We start from the raw sequence: 25311 nt of genomic DNA, 5'->3' as shown, positions 1-25311 counted from the left end.
ATATGTCTTTATGAAAAAAAGTTAATTTTTCTCATAAACGTTCATTCCCACTGCTTCTCTACTTTAAGCTCTTCAGAAAATAATTTCTATCTTACTCCCTTCCTGTACAGCACCTCGTCTGATGTAGACCGCAGTGCGGTTTACCCTGTGAATAAACAGTCTCCAGGGACAGATATCAGTAAATTAGAGAACATTTAAGTCAAAATGTTATAAATATTCAATACCATACCACTTATTGCTAAAATGCAGATAGGAATCTCCTTTCTTTACCTGCACTCTAAGGAATGAAGAGTCTCCACTATGGAGAATTTATTCTGAATTTCAACTTACTCTCGTTTGCATATAGACCACTCCTATAGCACATAGTTTGGAGAAAATCCTTCTGTTCCTTTGTTCTGTATGGGACCCTCCTGTAGAAGAAAGCCCTAATCAGAGTATCTGATGACTTGATCTTAAAGATCAGCTGTCTGTCAGGATTCATTTGAGGAGAATTATTTTACATGTTAAAGTGGGTAGCGAAAGCTTAGGAGCTGAGAAACCTCAGCCAAAATGAATTCATCGTATATGGTGCAACAGCCTGGGACAGAGAAAGATTCAGCCTGTGCCAGGCATGACCTGTCAGCTCCTTTTTAATTGAGTTTTGTCTTGTGCTGTCAGGTACCTTTATCAAATCTCTCAGACTCCTTATTCCTTTCCAGTGTTCATAGAAAGTGAAGAACCAGACTCCCTTCTCTCAACCTGTACCACCTCCCACTCACCTCCTTCTTTGCAGTTGAAGGGGATAAAAAGGGAATGGCTTACATGCACACTGAAGTGATGTCACCTTCTGGGCATGTCTTTTACCTTTCCCATGTGTGTAGGAGGAAATTTTCTTTAGAGCTAGTAAAACATGGAAGAAATCCAATATTTTAATGCCATCTACTGCATTTTAAACCGCCTTCTCGCCTACTCTGCTGCACACCTGGCACAAGATTTTGCACATAGTTCAACCTAACGCCCTGACCCATCAAAATTCTGAAGCGAGTAGTTGCCAATAAGTGCATAACTGCTGTCACTGGAGCCGAACAAATCCAGGCTTCAGCAGCTCACTGAGCACATGATTAAAATTGTGGAAATACAATTAAGTATGCACCAAAATGATTCACAGGCCTGGGATGTAAATAAATAATAAAAAAACCCCAAACCCAAAGTAAGACCATGCCATGGAACTACAACATTTCCATGTCTACAAGAAATTTATTCAGGCATTTCATGCCCTAAAGCCAGGAAAAACACACCACCAGTAAGAATCACCTTTCTTACATGCTGATAGTTGCACAAGTAATAAACAGCTCACAATTGCTTACATTGTATGGAGCATTACCATTTGTTAAAAGAAAAATCACAAGTCTAAGGGAGTCTGCCACAGAGAGTTTTTGCATACTTATTCCAGAACGTTTCTTTTTACTAACATATTCCTTGGGGCAGCTCTTTTCTTTATAGCTGTGTGTGCCTTCACACACAGGAATTTCCTTTATTTCAAGATTTGCCATCTCCATTGGCAGGAGATCTCAGCAGAGATTCTGTGTCTCAGCCAAAAGATTATCACTCTGGGTAATTCTGAACAGTGTTTGGATAGCTACTTTTGACGTTTATCACAATATCGCAGCCATGAATAATGGAAGGAGCAGGATAATCCCATTCTGAGCTTTCGTATTTGAGTGGAACTTTCCTGGGGAAAATATTACACAATACTGCATCCACAGGAGTTTTTCGCATTTTCACCCCACATACACATATATTTTTATATGTAATACTTCAACATATTTTTCTAATTTCACCCTCTCCCTCTTAACTTTGTTCCTGTTGCTCTGTAACAAATAATTCTTTCATTGCATAGTGAGCGTTGGTTATTTTGATTCTCCCCATGTACACTGAGTCAGTCACTGCATCTCTTGCTCACTGGCCCAGTCCTTGCACAACCAAACTAGAGTTCTTGGCCCAAAGCCATCCTCTACTTGTGCTCTTTGTAGTCCAATGCGTTGGCTCAGTAAGCCGTTCCACGTCTCCTAAATCAGACCACATAATTTTAGTGAACCGTGAACTTTTCACAGGTTGGCTAGATGTTTATATTAATGAGACACTGAGAACAAAAGGCTCTAAGAAGACCCTGTCTCACCAGGCTTGTTCTCTTTTAAGAGACATTCTTCTTGAGCTATACATACTGACTACATATCCACAGCTTCAAATTAAAGTTTTATGGAAGGCAAAGGAAAAGTGAGAAAAGAGTGAATAATTTTGTTTCCACTATATCCTATCTCAAATTCTTATCTAACTTTTGATACGCTATCCTCCCTAACATTTATTCTGTTGAACACAGTAATGACATTGCAACTGTTTAATAACCAGCTTCAGGTACCATGTAAGTAATATAGAGAATAAATGTTCCGATAATTACTAATTTCATCAAGTAGTCATCTTGCTTCTAGGGAACGGTAAGAATATACTTTTCAAGTTCTCATATTGCAACATATGGCATCATAAGTGTTTCCTTTTTTTTCCTGAATTGATGTAGGAATACACTATAGATGTATTTTTCCGCCAAAGCTGGAAAGATGAGAGATTAAAATTCAAAGGACCTATGACTGTTCTCCGGTTAAATAATTTAATGGCCAGCAAAATTTGGACACCTGATACCTTTTTCCACAATGGAAAGAAGTCAGTGGCTCATAACATGACGATGCCAAATAAACTATTACGAATTACAGAGGACGGGACATTGCTGTACACAATGAGGTGAGCCCTAAATTATTATATCCTTCACTTAGTTTGACAATTTATCTTGTTAAAGCATCATATTTTCCAAACAGGTTCCTTTTCAAGCATAATTTGATTCCTGCTTAGTAATTATTTCCCCAATAGGCCATGGAATGATGGACAAACTGAGGCATTTGCAGTGGTGGTTTTTTTCCCCCCCTCCTGCTGAGCTACCTTTACACTCCCTGGATGCATCTTAATATTTGATGTTAAAAAGGTACCTATAGGATTAGGAATCCATCAGTTTGCAGAGGACCTTAATTTGGAGTTGTTTTGAAGGATTCCATAAGCAAAGTATAACAAAGCCTGAAAGTTTAATAAAATCTAGACTACTAGGTTGTGTACAAGGGTCTATAAAACTTTGGATCCTATATAAAGCAGATTCTAAGAGCTAGCAGATGCACACAGAATTCATTGCCCATTCTTAGTATTTCTTGTGCTTGGGAATACAGAGCATGACAGTTTGAAAATCGACATTTTTTTATTCCATTCATAACACGAAAAACAATTCACTAAAGCATTTGGAAAGTTAGGAGAAAAAATTATTCTCATGCTGGTAGCATTCTAACAGGAAATATTTATTCTCTTCATGGATAACTGAACTTTAGCTATTCAGTTGTCAAGAGAGGAGTTAAATAAATCCTTTTGAAATAATGATGATACACAGTCATGGGAACATTCTTGATTAAAAGACTGCAAATTAAACAATGAAAAAATGGTATGTTGTCCCTACAGAGCTACACATCCCCCGTTTATGTCTCCCATGGAATCAAGCAAGGTATAAAGTGATTCTCTGGACTCAAAGTAAAGATGGATAGCTTAGTACATAGGTGAACACTGAGTTTTCTTTTAAAGATGTTTTTAAAAGCAGTACAAGTATCTGGAGAAAACAAAGTCTCCAGGCTTTGGGAGCCTGTCAAATATGTTCAATTTATTCTGCAGCATCTTTCAAGACTGCCTAGGCTACAGTAGAATCTGCTTGGCTGGTAGTTATACAAGTCCAGGTCAATTTTTCTTGTCTTCCTAAATGCTTGGCTGTTAGGGATTTAATCCACAAGAGCACTATCTCGGCAGCACATTGTTCACATGTCTCTTTTTGACCATAGCCATTTCTATTTGCTCACCTTTGCAAGTGCCTTAATGCAATCTTCTACCTAGTATTCAAGTATTACTGTTCATTCCTTGCTGGCATGTGGTATGTGACTGTTTCTAGTTTATTTAATCTCTTTTACTGAGAAACATGTTTGCACCAAGCTGATAGCAATGACATAATTTCAGCAAATGTCTGAGCATCCAGAGTGGGCCAATTTAACGATGGCAGCAAGGAAGCAATTTCAGTTTCTAATAGATTTTAATCCTCACACCAAGTTATAAGTCTGAGCATGTCTCTGCTGTACAGGGAAACATGGTAGAGGGGCAGAGCCAGTCACAGTGCTGTGTCCATCAGCACCCCCAGCCAGACAATTCAGGTCCTGTTCTAGCTGCTCATTAATCACATAAAAGATATTGTACTATACTTATTTTATGTGTCTTAATAGAATTCTATTTGCTATTTCTATGAAACTAGAATAAATGTGTGCTTTTGCTCATTAATCCATTATAGATTGACTGTGAGAGCAGAATGTCCAATGCATTTAGAAGACTTTCCTATGGATGCACATGCTTGCCCCTTGAAATTTGGAAGCTGTAAGTTTATTTTAAATTGAGGTTCCTCCCTTTTTAGGCCACTTCACAAAAGTATTTTGCAATTGAAATAACTTCAAGGTTTTAATCCTGTGTATTTTTCACTTTTTTTTTTTGCAGGGTTGTATTTTTATTCTTACATATATATTAATACGTAATATAATGGACCTCTTCTATGGGTCTTATATATCCTTCAGTGTCATGCTTGGACATCCATAAAAGAGAAAAATTACAGTGCTCTAAAGATCTAGAAAAGTTGTCACATGTTTGTAACATTAAAATGTTGTCACACTTTGGTTAAGACCCAAAATCAATTTTAGAGAAAAGTAATACAGACCATGGATAACTGAATTGGTTTAGGTGAAAACAATTCCTCTACTACAGTCTTGGCATGTTTAGAACAAAATTTTGCTTAAGATTATAAAACATTAATAGTACAATCATGCAACATTTCTGGAAGTGAAAAATCTCTCAAATCTCCACATAGAGTCCTACGCTTGCAGCATTTGTAACCTTAGATTAGAGAACATACTGGACAAAAATAATTGAAACCAGTGTTTCAAAGCTTTCTTTAAGTTGAGAATTTTCTGCCAAAATTTAATTTGAATGAAAACCAACGTGACACTGATACTTTCAAACTTAGCTAAACACAATATTTTTTAAAATTAAATATAGCCCCCCTTCAACTAAGCGAAGAAAAAAAAAAGCGAAGAGTTGTTTTACTCTGGTTGGTTCAGCACAAACCAGGAAGACAAAGCTGTGGAAGATGTAATAGGGTACAAATTGTTTCTTCAATGGCTATTTTTTTTCTAGTAGAAATGGGTCGTTTCACTGATAATGGATACTTAGTGGCTTGATCTATTTTAGAAGTCAACAAACAGAACATGCAATTCATTCTTCAGGTTACCAGACAGGGCAATAATTTACTTTGGGCTGAATAGCTCTATGTTTACCACGGGAAAGGACTGGTCTTTTGTCTTTAAAGAGCTCCTAGCCTCCCAGATGAGATTTAGAGAACAAAAAGCTCATACAAACTTGGAGTATAACTGACAAGAGTAGTTTACTCCTTGAATGTTAAATTTTCTTATAGCACTTCCAATAAACCTTTCAAATCTCCTGTGAAACAGAAGGGGGTGGGGGGAAGCCTTACTCCAGCTAATAATAGGGCAAATAGCTGCAGTGGGTTCTTGATTAATTACAGATCTGTGCAACTGAGATCCCAGTTAGATCAGGAATGATCGCAGGATTGAATTTCTTTTGAAATGCACGTTGAAGTGTTTATGCGGACTGCATGCTGGACCTGGGAGGTGGGAAGATGGCTAATCGTGCATAAACCTGCTAAGGCAAAGTTAAACCCTTAACAGTTTTTCAACAAATGTGACCTACTCAATCCAATATTTATAGACTTGATGAGACACATCTGTGCATCACTGAGCCACAGCCTAAACACCAGACACTCCCTAGTCTGAACAATAGTTCCCCCCCCCTTTTTTTTACCCTACATTGAGTTCTTTCTGGCCCACTGTGTCCCACATTAGTATACTCTTCATTGACAAAGTGCACGGCTTTCCGGATTATTAAGGATCTTGCCTCGATTAAATAAGAGATGCAGAATTTACGAATGAAAAGGGATAGATGAAATGGATTTGAATACAACTCCAGAACCACATCACAAGGTAAAAACAAGATAGCAAAAAACATGCAAGTCTAGCTGCGTATCTTTTGTATCTAAATTGGTTTCCTTTTTATCCTGCAAAACCCCCCCAAACCGTTATTATCATAATATACATAATTTTCTTAAATGAACAAAAAAATCAGTGGTATTTCTGACTGAAAGACCATTTCTTACACTAAAGTCAGAGGTGATAACTGGCACTCTAAGATTAGAGTGCAGGCGTGGTCCCTCATGTTTCACAGGCTCTTTTCATTATTTTTTGAACACTAACTGGCTACCATGCCAGCTGTCCTAAACAGGTCCTAGCAAAACAAATAAGTTCAAATGCTGGGAAGGGCCATAAGACAAAATCAAGGAGTTTTCAGAGAAACTTTGTGTTCCCCTACTAAATTCAGGCAAGCTTCTAATCTGGGATCCTCATGGAGAGTTCCTTCTGTAACATGGTTTTACTGCAAACACTGCATGGGCAATTCACTCTCCAGAACAGGGCCTTAAAGCTGGATGTCTCCCCTCCTTCTCATCACATTATATGTCATAATTTTTAGATTATATAATATTTGCCTCAATATTTAATTATCAATATAAATAGAAATATCTCCCACTGGACAAATGGCTGGATCAAAGCAAGATGTGAAAATGGGACTTGCCATTGTACACAAGAACAGTTCTTATATTTAATTGCCGCTTTTTTAGTGGGACTCATATTTAAATACATTTGGGATATTTCTGTCCCAACAACTAAAGCAATTCATTGTAATCATCTTAATAGACTGAAAAATGTACTGAAAAAGACATTTAATTCTCATGAAAGCCATGCTTTAAGTGCAGACTACAATATTACACTTAGGAGCTCCCAAAGGCAGTGTTTGCCCAGCTCTCCCTGTTTTGAATTAAATTGGATAAGAGTTTTTCCATGTCCTCCACTGTTACTCACCACCTGTTGGAGCTAGATTCAGAAAAGCCTCATATTGGAGGAGTTGCATGTCTCCTATGGACTCTGTCCGCACTGTAGAGGCTGATAAATGTTTGACCCAGCTCCAAGGCTAAAGTGATTTGCCAAAATAGTGCCTTAAGCTAGAGGTTATTCCAATGGAAATTACACGTGACAAATGATAAAGAGATTCTGGAACAATAAAAAGCCATATATTGACAAAACAAAATAAGAAACGCAGATGCTTTCCTCAACTCTTACCAGAAAACTGTGATTGTCAGTTTAAAACTAAGGCCACTCTGGAAAGCCGCAATGATAGGATCAAAAGACCGTGTTACTACTTATGCAGTATCTGAATTGAAGCTGAGGATGGAAGCTAAACAGAGCACCAAATCTGGCAGTTACAGGGCAGGGCGAGCTCATTTCCAGCACTGATGAGCGTATTCTCTTCCCTCTAACCCAAGTTCTCAGCAGCTCAGGAAATCAGTTCTCTCTCTTCCAAACTAGGCTCTCTCATGCTCTAGAACAAGTAAAATGCTTGAAAATTAGTATTATTATTGCTACTCTTTCTTTACATTACCAGGTTAGCCAGGCAATTCTTGTACTTGCTCTGGCCACTGTTTTTAAGGTCGTAATTATTAAGACATAAATTTGCATTCACCATTGATTCCAAAAAGCTATGTATATCTTAGTGTTTGGGGAATATGAAGTCTGAGGATAAAGCGCCCTTCCGCATAAATAATGCGGGATCAAATGCCATGCAATTAATTTACCAGCGCACTCCATCCCACACCACTTCTTCAATTACTAACTGTTACCTCTTACATTGATATGATGAAATTACTAACTCACAAACAAGGTCAAGGGAATCAGATTCCTCCCTTTCCTTTTCCTGCTTGCCAGTCCTGAAAAAAAGGAAAATCTTATGCTGTAGGTAGGAGTCTAGTGTCATTTTAGATGCCCTAAGATATCCCATCTGTCTTCCAGCTGCCTTTGGTGGGTGCAAGCTTTATGTGGGTTCTGATCACACATTCAGTCCCATACATGTCTCGGATACTCTGAGGTGTGAAGAATGACACTAGATGCCTCCACGTAGACAACTAACTCCCACCCTAACTGCTCAGAGCGAGAGCTGTCAGACTCCAGACTACGCAAAATCACAGAAGAATTTTACAATGCGATGAAGATTAAAAATACTTATCTATAGTTTGATTCCTGAAATAACATAAATAACATACTAATAACAGCACAAAACACCTGGATGGCATACGTAGTATGCTACTGAATTATCTATGTAACATACTATACTACTCAGGTTTGAAGAGCCCACAGTCTTTTTCTTTTGCTTTGTTCAAGACTCAAATAAAAGTGAACTTGAGTGCGAGTATTTCCCAGAAATAACCAAAGCAAAAAAAAAAAAGAGATTAATTGTGATTTAAACTCACTCAAGCCTAGGCAGCCTCAGAAACATCTGCTATGCCTGTTATAGAGCAAGGACAGTGTGAGGGGATGACACAAAATGGAGACCTCTCGCCAGGCTGATAAGATCACTGAAGCCGCTCTGAGAAGGACTTACTTTCCTACAGTGGCCCAGACAACACCATGCTATGACGAATTGAAAGGACTGGGGCTCATCTTTCTTGATAGTAGTTAAAAGTTAGAAAAAGAGTTGGAGTGCTCACACACCCATGAAATTCCACATCTCGCTATTGCTTCTGATTACTCAGATTTTACATAGGTAGGAATCATGTAAGGGAAAGATTTTCATGGCATTGAAGACTAGCATTAATGCAGCCTTACAGCAAATATTTAGCTAATAATCATATGATATATCTATAAAATCAGTTGTATTTCCCATAGATAAAAAGTGCCACTAATCTAGTTGTGTGTTTCTACAGATAATTAAAAGAGAAGTTAATATCCAAATTACTGCTTAAAACATTGTTATGATAAAGCCATATGGCAATAGAAGGTGCAAAGCTGAAATGCAATGTATTTCTTTTAAATTAGATGCTTATACCAGAGCAGAGGTTGTGTACGAATGGACACGGGAACCAGCAAGGTCAGTGGTTGTGGCTGAAGACGGCTCTCGATTGAACCAATATGATCTGCTTGGACAAACTGTGGATTCTGGAATCGTTCAGTCCAGTACAGGTCTGTGAAACAGGTTTTTTTGGGAGGGGTCATATTTAACTGCCAAAATATAACTTAACACAGGAGAAAAAATACAAAGATCAAAGAGTGAAAGAGGTAAATTGCAATGTATAAGTTTCACATTAGGAAAACATGACTCTGAAAAGATAACATATCCTAGGATTATTTTCCTACTTCAACTGGTGGTTAAAATATTTGAACAATTAAAAAGCTTCCTATAGTGACGGATCTAGCCAGAAAAAGCAGTAATTTACATGATAAAGAAGCACTCCTCATATCCTTATCGTATTATCTGCTCGCTATATAAGCTTAAAAAAATAGTATAAGAATACAAATCCTCAAAGATCATGTTCCTGGAGGCTGTGAAGCAAGTTGCTAAAAGCAAGCATATAGTTTCTCAAGGAGGTATTTAGAATGAAAAAAATATGCCATCAAATTAAAAACCATCTGGAACATCCAAACAGGATTTAGGTGTCTTAATACTAGCACCAGCTTTAACTCCAAAACTATTAAGGAGATACAGAAAGATAGATGACATTTATAGTATTGTATACCTGTAACTTTGAAACTGGCTAAAAACCTTTGCTTCGCCGCCCCCCCTCAATAATTTGGAAGGGGCACAAAGACCTAAATACCATAACAAACTGAGCATTGGGCATGAACAAGAGCTCAAAGTGTTGACTAGATTGACTGTTCAATGGACCAAAGCAGCACTGCATTAGAAGTAGTTGTATTGCTTTGAATGCACAGACGTTGTGACTGAACTAGAGAAGTACACTTCTACCTGCATAAATCAAACTTACAATGTGTCATTCATAAAGTCAATGAACATTTAAGGAAAAGTGAGTGGATTTAAGGCGAAGCCTAATTTGTGTCTGAATTTATTTATCTTGCCAAAATATATTCATATGCTCTATTAAGCCAAGAAAGTGTCTTGCAGTCAAAAGTTTCTAGTGGACCAATATTCAGGTTACTGCTTGGAAGCTTCTGTTCAGTTGATGTAACCATCAAAGAAGTGAGATGGCAGTAATAAGGACTTTGTGTAAGATCAGTATCAACACAACTGTCCCATAGATTCACTGCTTCCATTATTGAGCACAGAGGCATGCATCAGACAAGTAAAAAGAAAAGGGGAGAACTCTTGGCCTGGCCACAGCTAGAAATGTTGCCATTGAATTTTATGGAGCCAGTAATTCACCCCAGCTTCCCTTTGCTGAGAAGTCAATAGGATTTGTAAGGAACTGCAAGGATCTCGAGCTCTTTGCTCTTTCTGTTGTGAAGCTACTCACTCAGAGAGACCTCAGCCACCTGTGTGCCCGCCCTTTTGCACTCATAACCAATTCTCTGCTTGCTGGATGCATTATAAGGGCAGCAGGATAATCAGAAGAGACTCAGAAGCTTGGGAACATATCTAAACCAAATAGATAATAGTTCAGGGTAACCAGATAGTAATGTGAGAAGCACCCTATAAATAAGACAGACAGATATTAGATGTTTAAACAGAACTGAAGGCAAACAAGTAGTGTAAAAATTCTTCATACTTTTCCATGAAAGAACAAAAAAAATAGTTGTTTTGCCCATGAAAGTTCATGGATTTGAATTCTGCCTCCTTTTTCTACCTTAAGAAACTCTTTACCGTGGCCTGTTTATACAGTTAAATACAGTATAATTAATACTTGCTGAAATAAAGGTGCTATTGTCTAGATGCAGAAAAACATTACAAAGACCTAAATACAATGGTTATCAAAACTAAAAATAAGCCCATTTAAGAATCTTTTTAGCACCGAACTTGCAATCCTCTTTAGTTACTACATGATAAGAATATACAGTCATAGAAGAAACATTTATTGCTTGTAAATTCAATGTCTCACAGAAAAATTCTTGATTTGCTTTGGAAAGGAAAATGCTTTGCCTTCCCCAAAATAATGGTGAGGATCAACAGTGGTTAATAATCACTTTTCTCCGCATTCAGGTAGGTGGGCAACTAGTCTCAACAGAATCCTCCAGCACATCTTTGTCCTCTGATCATCTCTGTTTTAAGATATTACATGTGTAATGAAAATTATGAAAGCACTCCCTACTTTCAGAGTTGTGGATGATGACCCATCTGACCAAAAGACAAAAGGAATCAAAGACAATCTTCGCTTAAGAGTTCTCAGCACCTTTATTAGGCAAGAAAACAAAGCTCTTGTGCAGCTCATTCTGTGCATCATTAGAGGAATCTACAACGTCTTGGGCAATTTTAAGATGATAGTTATAGTTGTCTGGAATTCCAAACATGTATTTTCCAAGAATTTGGGTGTAACTGTGTTACTCTAAACATTCTCCAAACTACTAAATGATCTGGTGAATCCATTTAGTCTCTTTTTTTTTTTTCCCTTTGATTTCTTCCTTTGCTAGTAGACCATCTGATACCCTTATATCTGGATCTAGAACAAGATAACTAAAAATACTGTTTGGGGTTTTTTTTTATTATTATTATGAAATAATCTTGAAAGACAAACTTTTTTTATAGCATAGTTACTCATCTATGCTGGCAATGCAATGTACAGGTACTACAGGCTTAAAAATAGTATTCAGTAAATGAAATAATAATTACTGTTGTTGCTGTTTTGTTTAAGCAGTCATCCGTTTTTTACTTGTATGTAAAATTCCTGTCATTCCCCAATTACTGACTCATATTGACTCAGAAAGAGTTTAAAATTATCTTTTTTGTAAGCACCTTAACAGATGCTTAAAGGTCTTGTGCAAGTTTCTATTTACATAGAATTATTTTGCCACCTTGAAAACATTGCTTTGCACTGAGAATCATGAGAATTTATACTCACAATGGTCTATTTTTTCTGATGTTCTGCAAATCTGCTGAGAGGATGCTGGTCTTAAAGAGTTTTTCTATTGGGTTACATGGCATAAGTAGTAAATGAGAAATACTTTGTTTTAAATTAATTGCAAGGAAAGCCTTACTTCCTACCTACAGTGATAGAAAAAGTATTATTATAGCTACCACTGAGTCCCCACTTCAAACCTTATGTCTGATGTGACAAACTAATTTTAGGTGCTCACCTGATAAACTGTGTTTATTACAAATAGTTTACAGAATAGGTTTGATGTAACTTTAGTGACTTTTAACTATTTTCTTCTAAGGACACAGCTTAGTTTACACCACCTAAGCATCTGACTCAATGATTGTAATATACTGTAGAATTAAGGGCTGGTTAAAAACTACAGCTACAGAAGTGTTGAGCACAGGCACAAACTCTTCCACAGCACTGGAAGTATTCAAATGTGGACATTCATTCCAAACATTAAGTTAATATAGATGAAGGAATTGTGTGACCACTTTTAAATGCTTCATATTGTTTGATACATATAAACTAATTTAAACTTCATGGAAGAAATAAAATGAAAAACAATTTTATCTGCTAAACACAGTTATTTGTAGAAGACTTTAGGAATTCCAAGGAAGCTAAAAAGAAATATCTATCTTTCTAACTTCTTCGCATAAGAGAATAAGAGATAAGAGAATGTAAGATGCATAAGCTACAACTTGTGCTACAACTTGTGAAAGCCTCGTAATCGAGACACTATGAACGTAGTAAATATGTTGCTCAAGAGCTATTTGAAATTTTAGCTTATAGGGGACTTTATGGCTGAATTACAAACCTTTAAAACCAGAATTACAGAGGAATTGCTGGGAAGTTAGACAGTGGTCAGCAGCTATCATGAATGTGGCTATGCTTTTTAATTAAAGCAAGCCACAAAATGTGGGAAGCTTAAGATTCAGTAAATAACTGGAGTTCTTTCATGTCCTGCAGTTATTCAAATAAATCTCATCGAAGATCTTCTATTTTCTGATAAATGACTGCAGTCCATTGGTACTCTGGAGACTTAAAAACATGTTTTGCCTTGTAACTGAACTGTAGGCGTTACTCTAGGCCTATACGTCGCCTGATTCGCCCCTCATGGCATTACCTTTAGCTGACTTCCAGCTCAGACCTGCTGCAATGCTTAACAGATGAGAGTAATCCCTGTCTTTTGAATTGCCTTTATGCTTTGAATCTTGTTCTCATTTTCCAGAGGTTAAAAATACTTTGATAATTTAAGCAGCTAAATAAAGCTTCAGAGTACAGTGGTGTGTTCACTCTGTATTCTTAGCTTGCCATCTACAATCACTGAATTAATTCTGACATACTGTTGTGAGCATTCTATATCTGATTGCATTAAAATAGCTTCCCACGTCATATTTTAGTAGATAAAATTAAATTATTGGCTCTTCTAGCCAAGGCTGGCACCCTTTATAAGATCATAATCTCTGATACAGAGGAAAAGAAGGTTGTTTCAGTGAAAGTTAAAGAAAGGCGGGCAAAATTCAAGTAATAATGCCCACTATACTACTTCCAGTCCTATTTTTGAAGGCAATTTTCCTGTATATCCTTTGTTTTACCTCTCAATTTATAATTGATTCTCTTTTCCCCCTTTGCTACTGTCTTTTATATTGAAACATACCAGGAGTATTGTCACATTTTATTTATAAGCTTTCCTCAGGGTTATACATTGAGCAAGATTGTTCAAATGAATGTTCTTCTAGACTCTGAATTAAAGAAAAGGGCATTTGACATGCTCAGTGCATAAGCAGTCAATGTCTAGACATTGTTTTTCAATCCAATTTAAGCTTTTCCTGTACAAGAGCAAATTTCTCTTTCCAACTGCCTACATTTTAAAATAGAATAACAGTAATCTCACGTGTCATCTCCAATCTTGACAAAGGTTTCCATTCAGTTACATGTCCACCTGTTTCTTTCCTAAGATAATGTTTATTTCATAATAAGAAAAATCAATCTACTCCAAAAAAGTCACAACAACAGGTTTTCCAGTCTTTTGAGAATATAATGTTTTTCAAAATCCATTTTCAATGATGTAAATAATGATCTGAAAACAAGGCATTATTTGCTGTGCTCTGGCAGGAAAGGCTTATAGAGTTATATAAATACTTAAGATGCATTTCAATCGCAATTAGAATATCCAGCTCATATGGTTTTGTAGCACCCAAAAACTTAGTGCTAATGAAAATATTCTGTTATTCTTGCATTGTCCATTTACTTCAGGAGAGAATAATCATTTAGCAAAGTACTGGATTAGAACAGGGACACTTAATCTTCAGAGTACATAATGCACAAACAGTGGTAATGCAGACACAATCACATCAACAATTACACCTTAAGCCTGGGCCAACTGAAACACTTGTGAGTGCCTATCTTGATTTAGTCTTTATATGATGTTTGCATGTGTATATTACAGTGGTTTTCCATCTTCTAATGGAATAAGACCTTTCACAAGAGGCCTAAACAGCCACCAGTTAATGCAGACTTTCATTCACTACTCAGCAGAGATGACAAGATGTAAATTTAATTAGCATTTCCCAGAACTGTCTAGTTTTTATTATTAGTGGAACTTCAGAACCTGCTTTATTAAATGTTTTATTCAGAGCTGACCCAATTTGATCTGAGGAATTTTTTTTTTCTTTTTACAATGGGGGTGAATATAATGAAAAAATACTTCCTATAAAGCTCTCTAATTTGTATATTAATAAAATCTTTAACGTTCCTGTTTTTCTTGGTTTTAGGGGAATATGTTGTTATGACTACACATTTTCATTTGAAGAGAAAGATTGGTTACTTTGTCATCCAGACTTACCTGCCGTGCATCATGACAGTGATACTGTCACAGGTGTCCTTCTGGCTTAATAGAGAATCTGTTCCAGCAAGAACTGTATTTGGTAAGCAAGACCTATAAACTGCTTGGAAATCATAAGCCAAATAGGTCTAAGAAATTTTATAGTAAAACTAGTTATGTGTAACATGATATTAGAGAACAGGATGAACCTAGACATAGTGCAGTATGCAATAGTTAACGTGTTTCGTTGTGAAGATGTAGCTGATTGCTTAAGATACTTTCAGGTCTCTTTTTACAGTCTATTACAGTTCAAGTTTTCCAAAACACTAAGTATATGAATAAAACATTTCTGACAGTGGCAATGACATTCATGGTGGGGATTGTCAAAAAAGGCTTTAATCAATGGGTGTTGGTCATTTGACATTCTTAGGCCCTTGGAAGAGTCTTATCTTCAAAATCTTTTTCATCAATCCCTTCTGCAGGCTGCTGCTATAGGTGTCGTGTTGAAATCAGTGACAACTTACTGTGCTTACAGTGGTGAACAGATGCGCTCAAGGAATGCAGTAAGAAGGCAATCGAAGGGACTCTAAGTTTATACAGTTGGTCCCTAGTGTTTTAACTACTGCTTGCAAATGCTTGTCTTAAAATTAGAAGTAAAAACCTAGCATTTTCTTTGGAGATATTAATCCAAGTCAAGTACATAATTTGAAAAAAAAAAGTAACAAATCTTCAGTTAAGGAAAATAGAACATCAGGTTTCTGCTACGTGACCTAGTCTTTTTTGTGAACACCTTTGGCAGAAGGACGTGGAAGAACACAGCCGAGTTGGCTCTTACACTAGATTTCCTGCCTCAGGGCAGCGGTGGGGCAGGCTGCCACGGGCCCTCCTGCTTTGCCAAAGAGAATCTACCCATTTACACTGGACCCAGCAAAGCCCCAGAGAGTCCCAAGGCCTGAAGTTGGGAAATGCAGACTCTGAAACTCTTGTTGAACAACAGCTAGTTATATTGACCTTTTCTGGCATTCTTCACAGCTGTGCTTTAGTTTCCCTACGCCTCTGGAATTCAATCACAACTTGCATAGCTTTAGACCTCATGAACCTTAAGTAGAGGCTTTCTGTTGATGTGTGTTTACAGAAGAATGGTTTAGACCACAGTATAATTGAATTTGATTTACATAATACTGTTTAGATTATCTAAAATTAGTGCTGGATTTTTGATCATCAACTTAACTGAGAATTAACCTGTGACTTTTATGGGCCTCTGTAGTCAAAGCTATTAAAATTGTGACTATTTTACCTCTTTTTGCATGTTCCATTTAAAAAGAAATGTCAGATGATCGGTTTGAAATGCTGTACTTCATTGCCCTGAGATGGAGAAGACAATTTCCTAGTCTCACAATGAATCATATATAATATTGCATGATGTTCAAGCTGCTATCTTCACAAGCTCAAGAATGCACGCATTTCTGAAAGTTTTCCTTTTAGAAAACAATTATTTAGTAAATAGTCTTATGTTTACTCCACTATTCTGTATCAAGATAGCTTTTTCTTTTCTTAGTGGCAGTAAAACAACGTTTCAGAAAATTTTGCGTCAATGCATATACACACAGAAGCACAACTTACATCTTTTAGCTTACATAGTACCACAGATAATAAAAATTACAAGTCCTGTTTCGCTACTACGCAAGAGAAATGTAAGTTCACTAGTAATGAGTCAAAGACAAGATTAGGTTGTCTCTCAGGGAAGAGAAATTGCTTCCTCATTAGGCACTAATAATTCAAGCTCTTCACATCAGCATGTAAATACATTGTTCATTATTTGGCCTATTTTAGACCACTGAACATTTTCACTAACACTAACAGTGAAGATGAACTCGCAAGACACATTCAATACATGACATTGCAGCTGTCAAGGTAACTTGTGGACATGTGATTTGATGTAAATGTCTAGCCTGCGCTTGCAGATTTTTTTTTTCCCCCAAGCACCTGCAGGCAGAGCAAGTTCAATACAGTCCTGCTTGCTTTCTATGGCCAGCTAAGGGAAAAGGTTCATCAGCAGTGAGAAGCTCTGATATGAAAAATGCAAATTATATTATCATTTTTCTTACATAAATTCTATTTTCAGGGTATCAGGGAATAAAGAGAGAAATCTGTAAAATCATCAATTCGAATAAATGTAATATCACATAAAGCTTAGTGCATTGGAGTATACATTTGAAGGAACATATACCAAGTAAACTGAATTAAACCAAGTTTTTTAGTTTTCTATCTAAATATCTTTATTTAGATACTGTCGCAAGAAAGGACTAAAAATGTTAAATTGCTACATCTGTAGTATAATTCGCAGGGCATGAATAAGGAACAGCAACAGTGACCCTCTGAATAACAGGAAGCATAAAGGAGTTTCCAGTCCACAACTCAAAATATTATTTCCATCTGAACTTCAAAAATATTATTCTCCTATAACAATATCAAAGAATAAAGGCATAAAGGATGTTTTTAAGATCCTGCAACTTCCACAGAATTTGAAATCTGATATCCTCAATTAGCAACTGAACTTAAACGGGGAAGTTTGTAAGAATTAAGGGTGAAGACAAGGCTTTCCCATGTATTTTAACGACTGAGAAATGAAGCACAAAATATAGCCACTGATCTAAAGACACTAAACGTGTTTGCTTTGCAGGAGTGACAACTGTCCTGACGATGACTACTCTGAGCATCAGTGCAAGAAATTCACTCCCCAAGGTGGCCTATGCCACTGCTATGGACTGGTTTATAGCAGTCTGCTATGCCTTTGTGTTTTCTGCACTCATCGAATTTGCAACAGTGAATTACTTCACAAAGAGAGGCTACGCATGGGATGGCAAAAGTGTCGTTCCTGAAAAGGTAACACCACTTAATATCGATCCCAACAGGTCATACAGTGTCATGCTTAGCCACTATATGGGTTTGTTTTTTTTAACCTGTTAGAAATTCGTATTATTTAGAATAGTAATTATTCCAAAAGAGTTTCTTCATGTGTTTGCTCACAGCATTTCTACAGATAAACAATAATTACTTAGACATCGAATACCTAAAAACTAATTCTGACAAAATGGATGATATTTAATGCTATTAATAATTTAAAATTTTACTGAGATTTTGGTTTGTGCAACTGAGCATAAAGAAGATAATTTTTTTTTTTTAAGGGAAGGCAATCAATTGTCTAGTGTTCGAGCAAGAGAAAAAGTGGATGCCTTGGTATAAATGTAGGAAGAAAAATCCTGTGGCTACTGTATTTGACAGTTCCCAAAGCATGTTGCTCCCCAACATGAACTTCAGCAGGACTGCTGTGATCATGATGAAATAAATCACTGCAGGACTTTTTCTTTCCTTTCTTTTGCCTCCTATCACTCCCCTACTTTTTAAAAAATAGAAATATTGTTTTTGCTTTTTAGTCTACAGGACAAATTGATTTGTTTTGGGGGAAGCATTAACAGCTGTGTTGGGAGTGTGCAATCCTGATACCCACCTGAATGCAATAGAGAGATATCACACTGACTCCCTTTGGTCTGGGATCAGACCTGATCTGTAAATCACAGATGCCTCAAGAAGTTGTTGAGGACATTTAGGGGATGAAAGAGAAAGTTTCCTCTTTCCTATGAGTTACCATGTCAGCTGCTTCTGTGAGGAAGCTCATTTGGTTGGTTGGTTGGTTTTTTTTTTTTTATTTTGCCCTTTTTTCCTTTTGTTTCTTTGTTTGTTTGTTTTGGGTTTTTTTTTGTTTTGAGATCTTGAAAGAGAGTTTTAACTTGCCTAATTGATTATTATGAACATTCACAAACTAGAGATTCAGCAGAATAAATATTTGGAGAAGGATGTTACTCATTGGTATGTGAATATATGTGTTTAATTCAGGAGTGTATGCCTATAAATAATGATTTAATTTTTTTGGCTACAAGTCAGTGAGAACAGATATAAAATTAGGACATTTACACAATGACAACTGATACAAAAGTATTGTAGAACAAATGAGTGAACTAACAAACCAAACTTACAGTAATGAGCTGCACAACTGCTGGTGAATATTGAGTTTTCAGTTACTGATGATACTTCCATTGAAAATAATTTCTTTGATTCTTTGTTGGGCTCCTATCTTAATGATATCTAATGTAAAAAGTGGGCTGTATTAATAGAACAAATCCTTAAATGTCAAATATCGCCTTGTTATTATAACCTACCTTTTAACATAGTTACTAAGCCATTTCATTTGTTTCAAAGAAAATTATATTTTCAGAAAAAAACCACACCAATATAAATACAATATTCAAAACCTGTTTAAAACATTGGAAGATTTATGGCTTTGCATTCCTCAACAGGTAAGGGTCTTCTGCGTCATTTGATATAAGTCAGCAAAGACATACTGGTACCTGGTAGAGTGCATTATCTGCAGACTAAAGGAAAGGCAAGCAAGGCAAACTAATGGTGAACAGAGCATCGCAGCTTAATAAAATGTAGACCTCTAATTAGCTATCATATTAATTTTTCACAAATTTGAATTTGACATGAAATATTAAGACCCTGACTGGTGTCAGGGCATTCTATGGATCAGATTCCTCATGACATTTAAATCTATAGAAAGGGTCTCCTCTGAGACTTCTGTGAAGCGGTTCTTTGCCTGCTGGATTTATTGCTGCTCACTAGAGTATCCGGTCGAGAAGGAAACAGGACTGGCTTCATACCCAGCAAGTGTATTAGCAGCCTTCCTGCTCAGGAGGAAAAGAATGATCAGACAACTAAAAAAAAAAAAAAAAAAAAATCTTTCTGACATAGTCTTTTTTCTTTTCTGAGTATTTTTTTCAACCTATTTGTTCCTCCTATTCAGCAGAAATATTCTAAGACCAGCTGAAGCTTTTTCTTAGCCTCAAGCTCAGCTGAATATTATTGTCATGAAATAAGAGATCTACATCAGTCATTACATGAAATGTCTTTTCTTACTAAGTAGCAGAAATTTAACATTTCAGCCTTGATTTCCTTCCTGCGTGGGACTCTAAGCCACGCACTGACAAGCCTCTACCCACTTGCCCTGATGCTTTTGCAGCTTCTCTTCACATTCCTGCAGGAGCCTATCTGCCCCCTGAAATGTTCACCTCTTGAACAAGAACTTTTTACCAAAGCCCCTCTATGAGGCGGTCTATATAGTTATTAATCTATAGTTGATCTGTCACAAAAGGTACTGTGACTACTTAAAAAAGATATTGTCTCCATGGGACAGCTGCTTCCTGAAAAAAAGAGAATTATATTTGCTATCTTGTGAAATGACAAAGTAGATCACATTAGCCATATCTTTTTTTTTTTCCTTCCAAGTGGATAAAACTGATAATATTTGCCTATTCTTTTTGTGGCAAATACTGCCTAGAGATTTTCTAAGCTCTTAGGCATTTTTTGTTATCCGTTGTTTTCTCATAATCACAGGAACTTCAAGCAAAGAGATGCTTTTCTTTACACATCCTTAATGACCGACTTCATCTCTCTTCTGTGTTCATCCTTGTGCAGTGATTGGAAGAAGGGTTTGGAAGAAGGGTTGTTGACTGCAATGGGGACCGTCAAAGTCTAACTGGCAACCCCAGATGTCAAAGTTTAATTTTTTTCCTACAAGTAGATCCCAGAAGTAGAACACTAGAAAACATAAGGACTCAGGGAAATAATCTAGATGTTCTTTCTGATCAATAAGTTCTCCACCAAAAGATTTTCAATACATTCTTGCTTTAGCAATATAGGTAGGTGGATGTAAAAATCCCACAGCTATTTAAGCCCCCGTATGCGGAATGACATTTCAGCCACTATGATCCAATTGTAAAATTCAAACAAGAACATGAAGTTTCTATTCCATACTGCATATGCTTCTGGTGTAAAGCATTAGTGAACAGAATAGAAAGTGGCAGCTTTGCATTTTATTAAATACTCCAGTCTTTTAGTACATGGTCACATGATACTTTTATGTATGAACTGTGTTAGAATGCATCATATAACATTATTTGTCTTAATATTTGAAAGCCCCATAAAGAAATTCAGTATCTTTTAAAGTTTTTGTCATGGTCAAGAAGCACAGTTGATAAAGGGAATACGGAATTATGAGTGGTTTGTCACTGTTGGCTACCATTAAAGTTAATTTTGTCGATCAGCTTCAGTATAAGCAGCAGCTATCAGTATAAGTCCTCATTATAGTTTATCCATCATCTGTTTTAACTAATACAAGTAACATGGATGATTTTGTCTTTGTTTTCACCTACATATTTTGTATAAGACATGTATCCAGACACTAACTTCTTTCTTACCGCTTATTACAATTTGTGGTATAAATCTGATTAACTGCAAAATTTTATGGTGCTTTTTCGTAATCTGATCTGTTGAGAAGATAGTGAGAATAAAACATTTTCTTCTTTCTTCAGCCAAAGAAAGTGAAGGATCCTCTCATTAAGAAAAATAACACGTACACAGCTGCAGCTACAAGCTACACCCCTAATATTGCAAGGGACCCTGGGCTGGCCACCATTGCTAAAAGTGCAACAATTGAGCCCAAAGAAGTTAAGCCAGAAACCAAACCTGCAGAACCCAAGAAAACTTTTAACAGCGTCAGTAAAATTGATCGACTATCAAGAATAGCCTTCCCACTGCTTTTTGGAATCTTTAACTTAGTCTATTGGGCTACCTATTTAAACCGGGAGCCCCAGTTAAAAGCTCCAACTCCACATCAATAACCTCATTTACTCGTATAGTTCTGTTCTTGTCTTTTGCTCTGGGAATTATTTCCCGTTTTCACATAGAGTAATTCCCGTTTGCTTCATTGCCTCTGTCTTAAAGAAAATAAAGGTTTCTTTACTTAACAAAAGGTAAAATATATCTGTATATTAAAAAAACTGTGTATGAGGGAGAGAACAATATAAGCTATATACTTTGGAAAAGTGATTCTGAAAACAGGAGAGTTGTACAGTAATGAAAAAGAAAAGAAAACCATTTGTAGATAGCTTAGTACTGAATGTCCCCCAAATGTATTGTATATGTACGTGAAAAAGATATTTTTATTCAAAGGATTGTGGGGAGTGGTAAAATATTCTTTATGACATTCCTGATGCACATACTATACCGTACCATTTATTCAACCACTGTTTATAATCTTTTCAAGGATGTAAAGCTTTGCATTTGCTGAATCCCGTAAGATATGTTATTTTCCTAATCCCTTTTCTCTTCTCTATTCCAAACCACCTGACTTATAATATTAAATGGTCTTTAAAGAAAAAGGAAATCTACTCACTCTAGGTACAGTTTGTCACTGTATAGCACATAAGATCTAATGGTAACAAATGCTTTAATCTGCTGTCTTACTGCAGTCTTGTTCTAAGCATTAAGTTGTCACTAGACTAGATTTGAAACCAGTTGCACAATCAAGTGCAGATCCCAAGTTCCCACTATCACCTGTGTAACCCAAACAATTCCTGGACGCTTTTACGGATAGGTTTTACTCATCACTATGTTTTAGAGAGTTAAAAAAAACAAACAACAAACCAACAATTTTTGCAAGCTCTAGATATGTTGAATGTATTCTTTTATAAAAATGATACATTAAAAAGAAGCTTTAGACTGAGATTTATGGATAGCAGAAAGACAAAATATAGTATTTAAATAATATATGTAAATATGCAGCATGAGATTGTACATTTTTTTACTTTTTTAAAGTTGTGTTCTTAAAACATTGTGTAGGAGTCACCTCTTAGCTCTTAATATGTTGTTAAATGCTCAATAAAACATATTTAGAGCCTGAATAATAAAAAAAAGTATCAGTGGTACTGGAAAGCCTAAACCACAAATACGCAGAAAGTGCTTGGAATTAATTCCATTTGTAAAGTGGTTAAGTGTACAGTAGCTTGCAATTTGACAATGTCATCCAATGTATACTATTAGATTAATGACTGGTCTGCTCAGGTCATGCATAAATACTAAAGTATGGGATTATATTTGGTAGGTAAAAATGGTGAAATATTTGTTAAGACTGAAGTTCATCTGTATATTACTGCTATATTTGCTGATACATAACTGTTACAATAAGTGATGTAATATATGTAGCATTAAATACAAAAAAGTCATACATAAAAGAATGTACAGGAAAATAGATTTTACTGAGTAAACTTACTACATTTCATTTTTACTGTAGCAATATATTTGTAGGAACAATATGTAAGGGCTTTAAATACAAGATGTCCATTTTGCAGGTATTGTGCTCCCTTTAAAAAAATTCTCGTCAGTATCATTACTGCAGATTCTTAGAAATAAAGGTTCAGACAAAGATTTTCCAAAGAGATGGGAAGACTGGTGAATATTTGCAAGCATCAATTAAAAAACCTTAATGTATGGTATTGGATGAATTTCAAAACAATGCTACATAAGCCTCCAGAGAAACAGACACTGAGAGTCAAATTTCATAGGCAATGTTTTCTAAACTTTCTCAATAAATCAAAAAGTTGATATTCTCTATCTACAAAAGGAAGTAGTTAATGTTTTATTTAGAGAAGATTTTTTTTAAACAATGCTTCATTGTCTAACATTTAGTCCTGTCTAAACTTGATAAGTTATCTGATTGGAGCTTATTTAAAAGGGGATGTTTCATCTTCTGGTATCATGTGTAGATATATGTATAGAAAAAAAATAAACGATGGCTCTTTAACTTCTGTGTACTTGTTTATGTTGTTATTTTTGGCGTTAAACTAGTGTGTTCATTTAGGGCATTTTATCTTTCTAGCGATTCATAGCTACATTTTGGTCTGCATTTTGCACATTAGATGTGAATATTACTTAACTAGTCTGCTTTTTGCTATGCAATGATTGCATTATATCACCTCTTAGTTAGTCTATGCCAATAGTATTATACTGTATAAACTTGATTGCACAGTTTATCAAAGACAAAGTATTCTCTATGTAGCTTTTTTACAATGCTTTGCTAAACCATGTAATAATAGTAAGTCTTCCTTGAAAATAATGATACACTCTTATAGAGGACAGTTTCTGTTTACTCCTGGGATAATTTTAAAAAGATGACATTGAATGTTTATTGCACCTCAGTGCAGTGATGTGGCAATAAAACCTAAATCTAATAGAGGTTGTTTATGGCAGAAGCATGTATTGCTTTACAGAGTTTAGCAAAAGCTCTTTATTTTATGTCAGACTGTAATTCTATTATAATAATAAAGCTAAAAATGTTCAATAATGAAAGTGAATGTTTTACTTTGGTTTTCTTTAGTTACTGCCTTTTATGACACATTGCTTGATAAACTGCTATTCATTCAAAAACTTCATTTCTGTGGATTTGGTAATGAATGCAGTTTTAATAGATGTATTTTTTTGGCCCATGTTTTCCAGGATTAAATATAACAGCAGCAATGTTTCTGAAATCCAATTTGACATTCAAAAAGATAGTTCGGTCTATACAATTTCTATCCAATAAAGCAATTAATTGAATCAGATGAACAATTGTTAAGGTTTAGTACCACACCAATGACTACAATATAGGTTAGGAACAGAATAAAATGTATTGTGTCTCCCACATAAAATGGCAGATAAACCAGAGAGTGAGGGGGAAAAATGTGGGTATTTGTTATCGTTTTCACTGTTTAAATAAATGCACAGAGCTAAGAAAGACTGTTAGAAGAGAACCCCAGGCTGTATAAAATAATATTATTGCAGTTATTTAATGAGTTGCAGGGATAGCATCCAAACAGGCATACAAATAGCTTGAAATTTTTAATTCTCAACCCTTTATTTTTTCTCACATAGAAAAATACAGAGAGGAAAAGTCATTCCGGTGCATTAAGCCCTCAAAATTTCTTGGAAATGTTCCTGGAAAGCAAGGCTCACGCTGTTATGTAGGGGGAGATAACCAATTGCAGACATACAGTTTTAGAGGATGCAAAGCAAGAAAGGCAGATATAAGTGTATATATGTATATAACAATATTCATAATGTTCTTAAGCATGAGCCCTACAGAAGAATTCTTCAAAATGGAAGGAAAGATTTTGTTAATACAGATGCAGATTCTATTAACTTATTATGCTTTCCTCTATTTTGAATGAGAATAATGCAGTCTGAATCCCTGTTCCTTGCCTCCTACTAACTCCACGGAGATGAATCCCTATGGAAACCCACACAGGATTTGCTGGAGGAGCATGGTAAAGAAAGTGGCAAGTGACACTGTTTGAACACCCACCTCCCATGTTCACATGCCAGATGCAGAGCATACATGGGGATTCTCACGTCTCCTTTGTCACTGCTCAGACATTTTTAGGCAGAATTTTACTCGAGTAAAATGAGTGAAAATATCTAGATGCAACAGGATCTGACTCAGAGAAAAATATATAGTGCTGTTCAG

The 25311-nt window shown here is 36.0% G+C and overlaps 1 protein-coding gene across 1 annotated transcript in view; it reads left to right on the top strand.

The window, feature by feature from the left end:
• GABRA1 (gamma-aminobutyric acid (GABA) A receptor, alpha 1) overlaps window positions 1-24158 on the top strand; it is a 41704-nt gene extending 17546 nt beyond the window's left edge. Inside the window, exons 4-9 of the mRNA XM_009879794.1 lie at window positions 2555-2775; window positions 4400-4482; window positions 9096-9239; window positions 14863-15015; window positions 17596-17798; window positions 21344-24158. Coding sequence (XP_009878096.1) covers window positions 2555-2775; window positions 4400-4482; window positions 9096-9239; window positions 14863-15015; window positions 17596-17798; window positions 21344-21652 — 1113 coding nt within the window. The 3' untranslated portion in view covers window positions 21653-24158. The remainder of the gene's footprint in view (window positions 1-2554; window positions 2776-4399; window positions 4483-9095; window positions 9240-14862; window positions 15016-17595; window positions 17799-21343) is intronic.
• The last annotated feature ends 1153 nt before the right edge of the window (window positions 24159-25311 follow it).

This window comes from Charadrius vociferus, unplaced genomic scaffold (assembly GCF_000708025.1).
Source record: "Charadrius vociferus isolate BGI_N301 unplaced genomic scaffold, ASM70802v2 scaffold212, whole genome shotgun sequence".
NCBI lineage: Eukaryota > Metazoa > Chordata > Aves > Charadriiformes > Charadriidae > Charadrius > Charadrius vociferus.
Note: the sequence above shows the minus strand (reverse complement) of the source record. Positions and strands in the feature narration are given on the sequence as shown.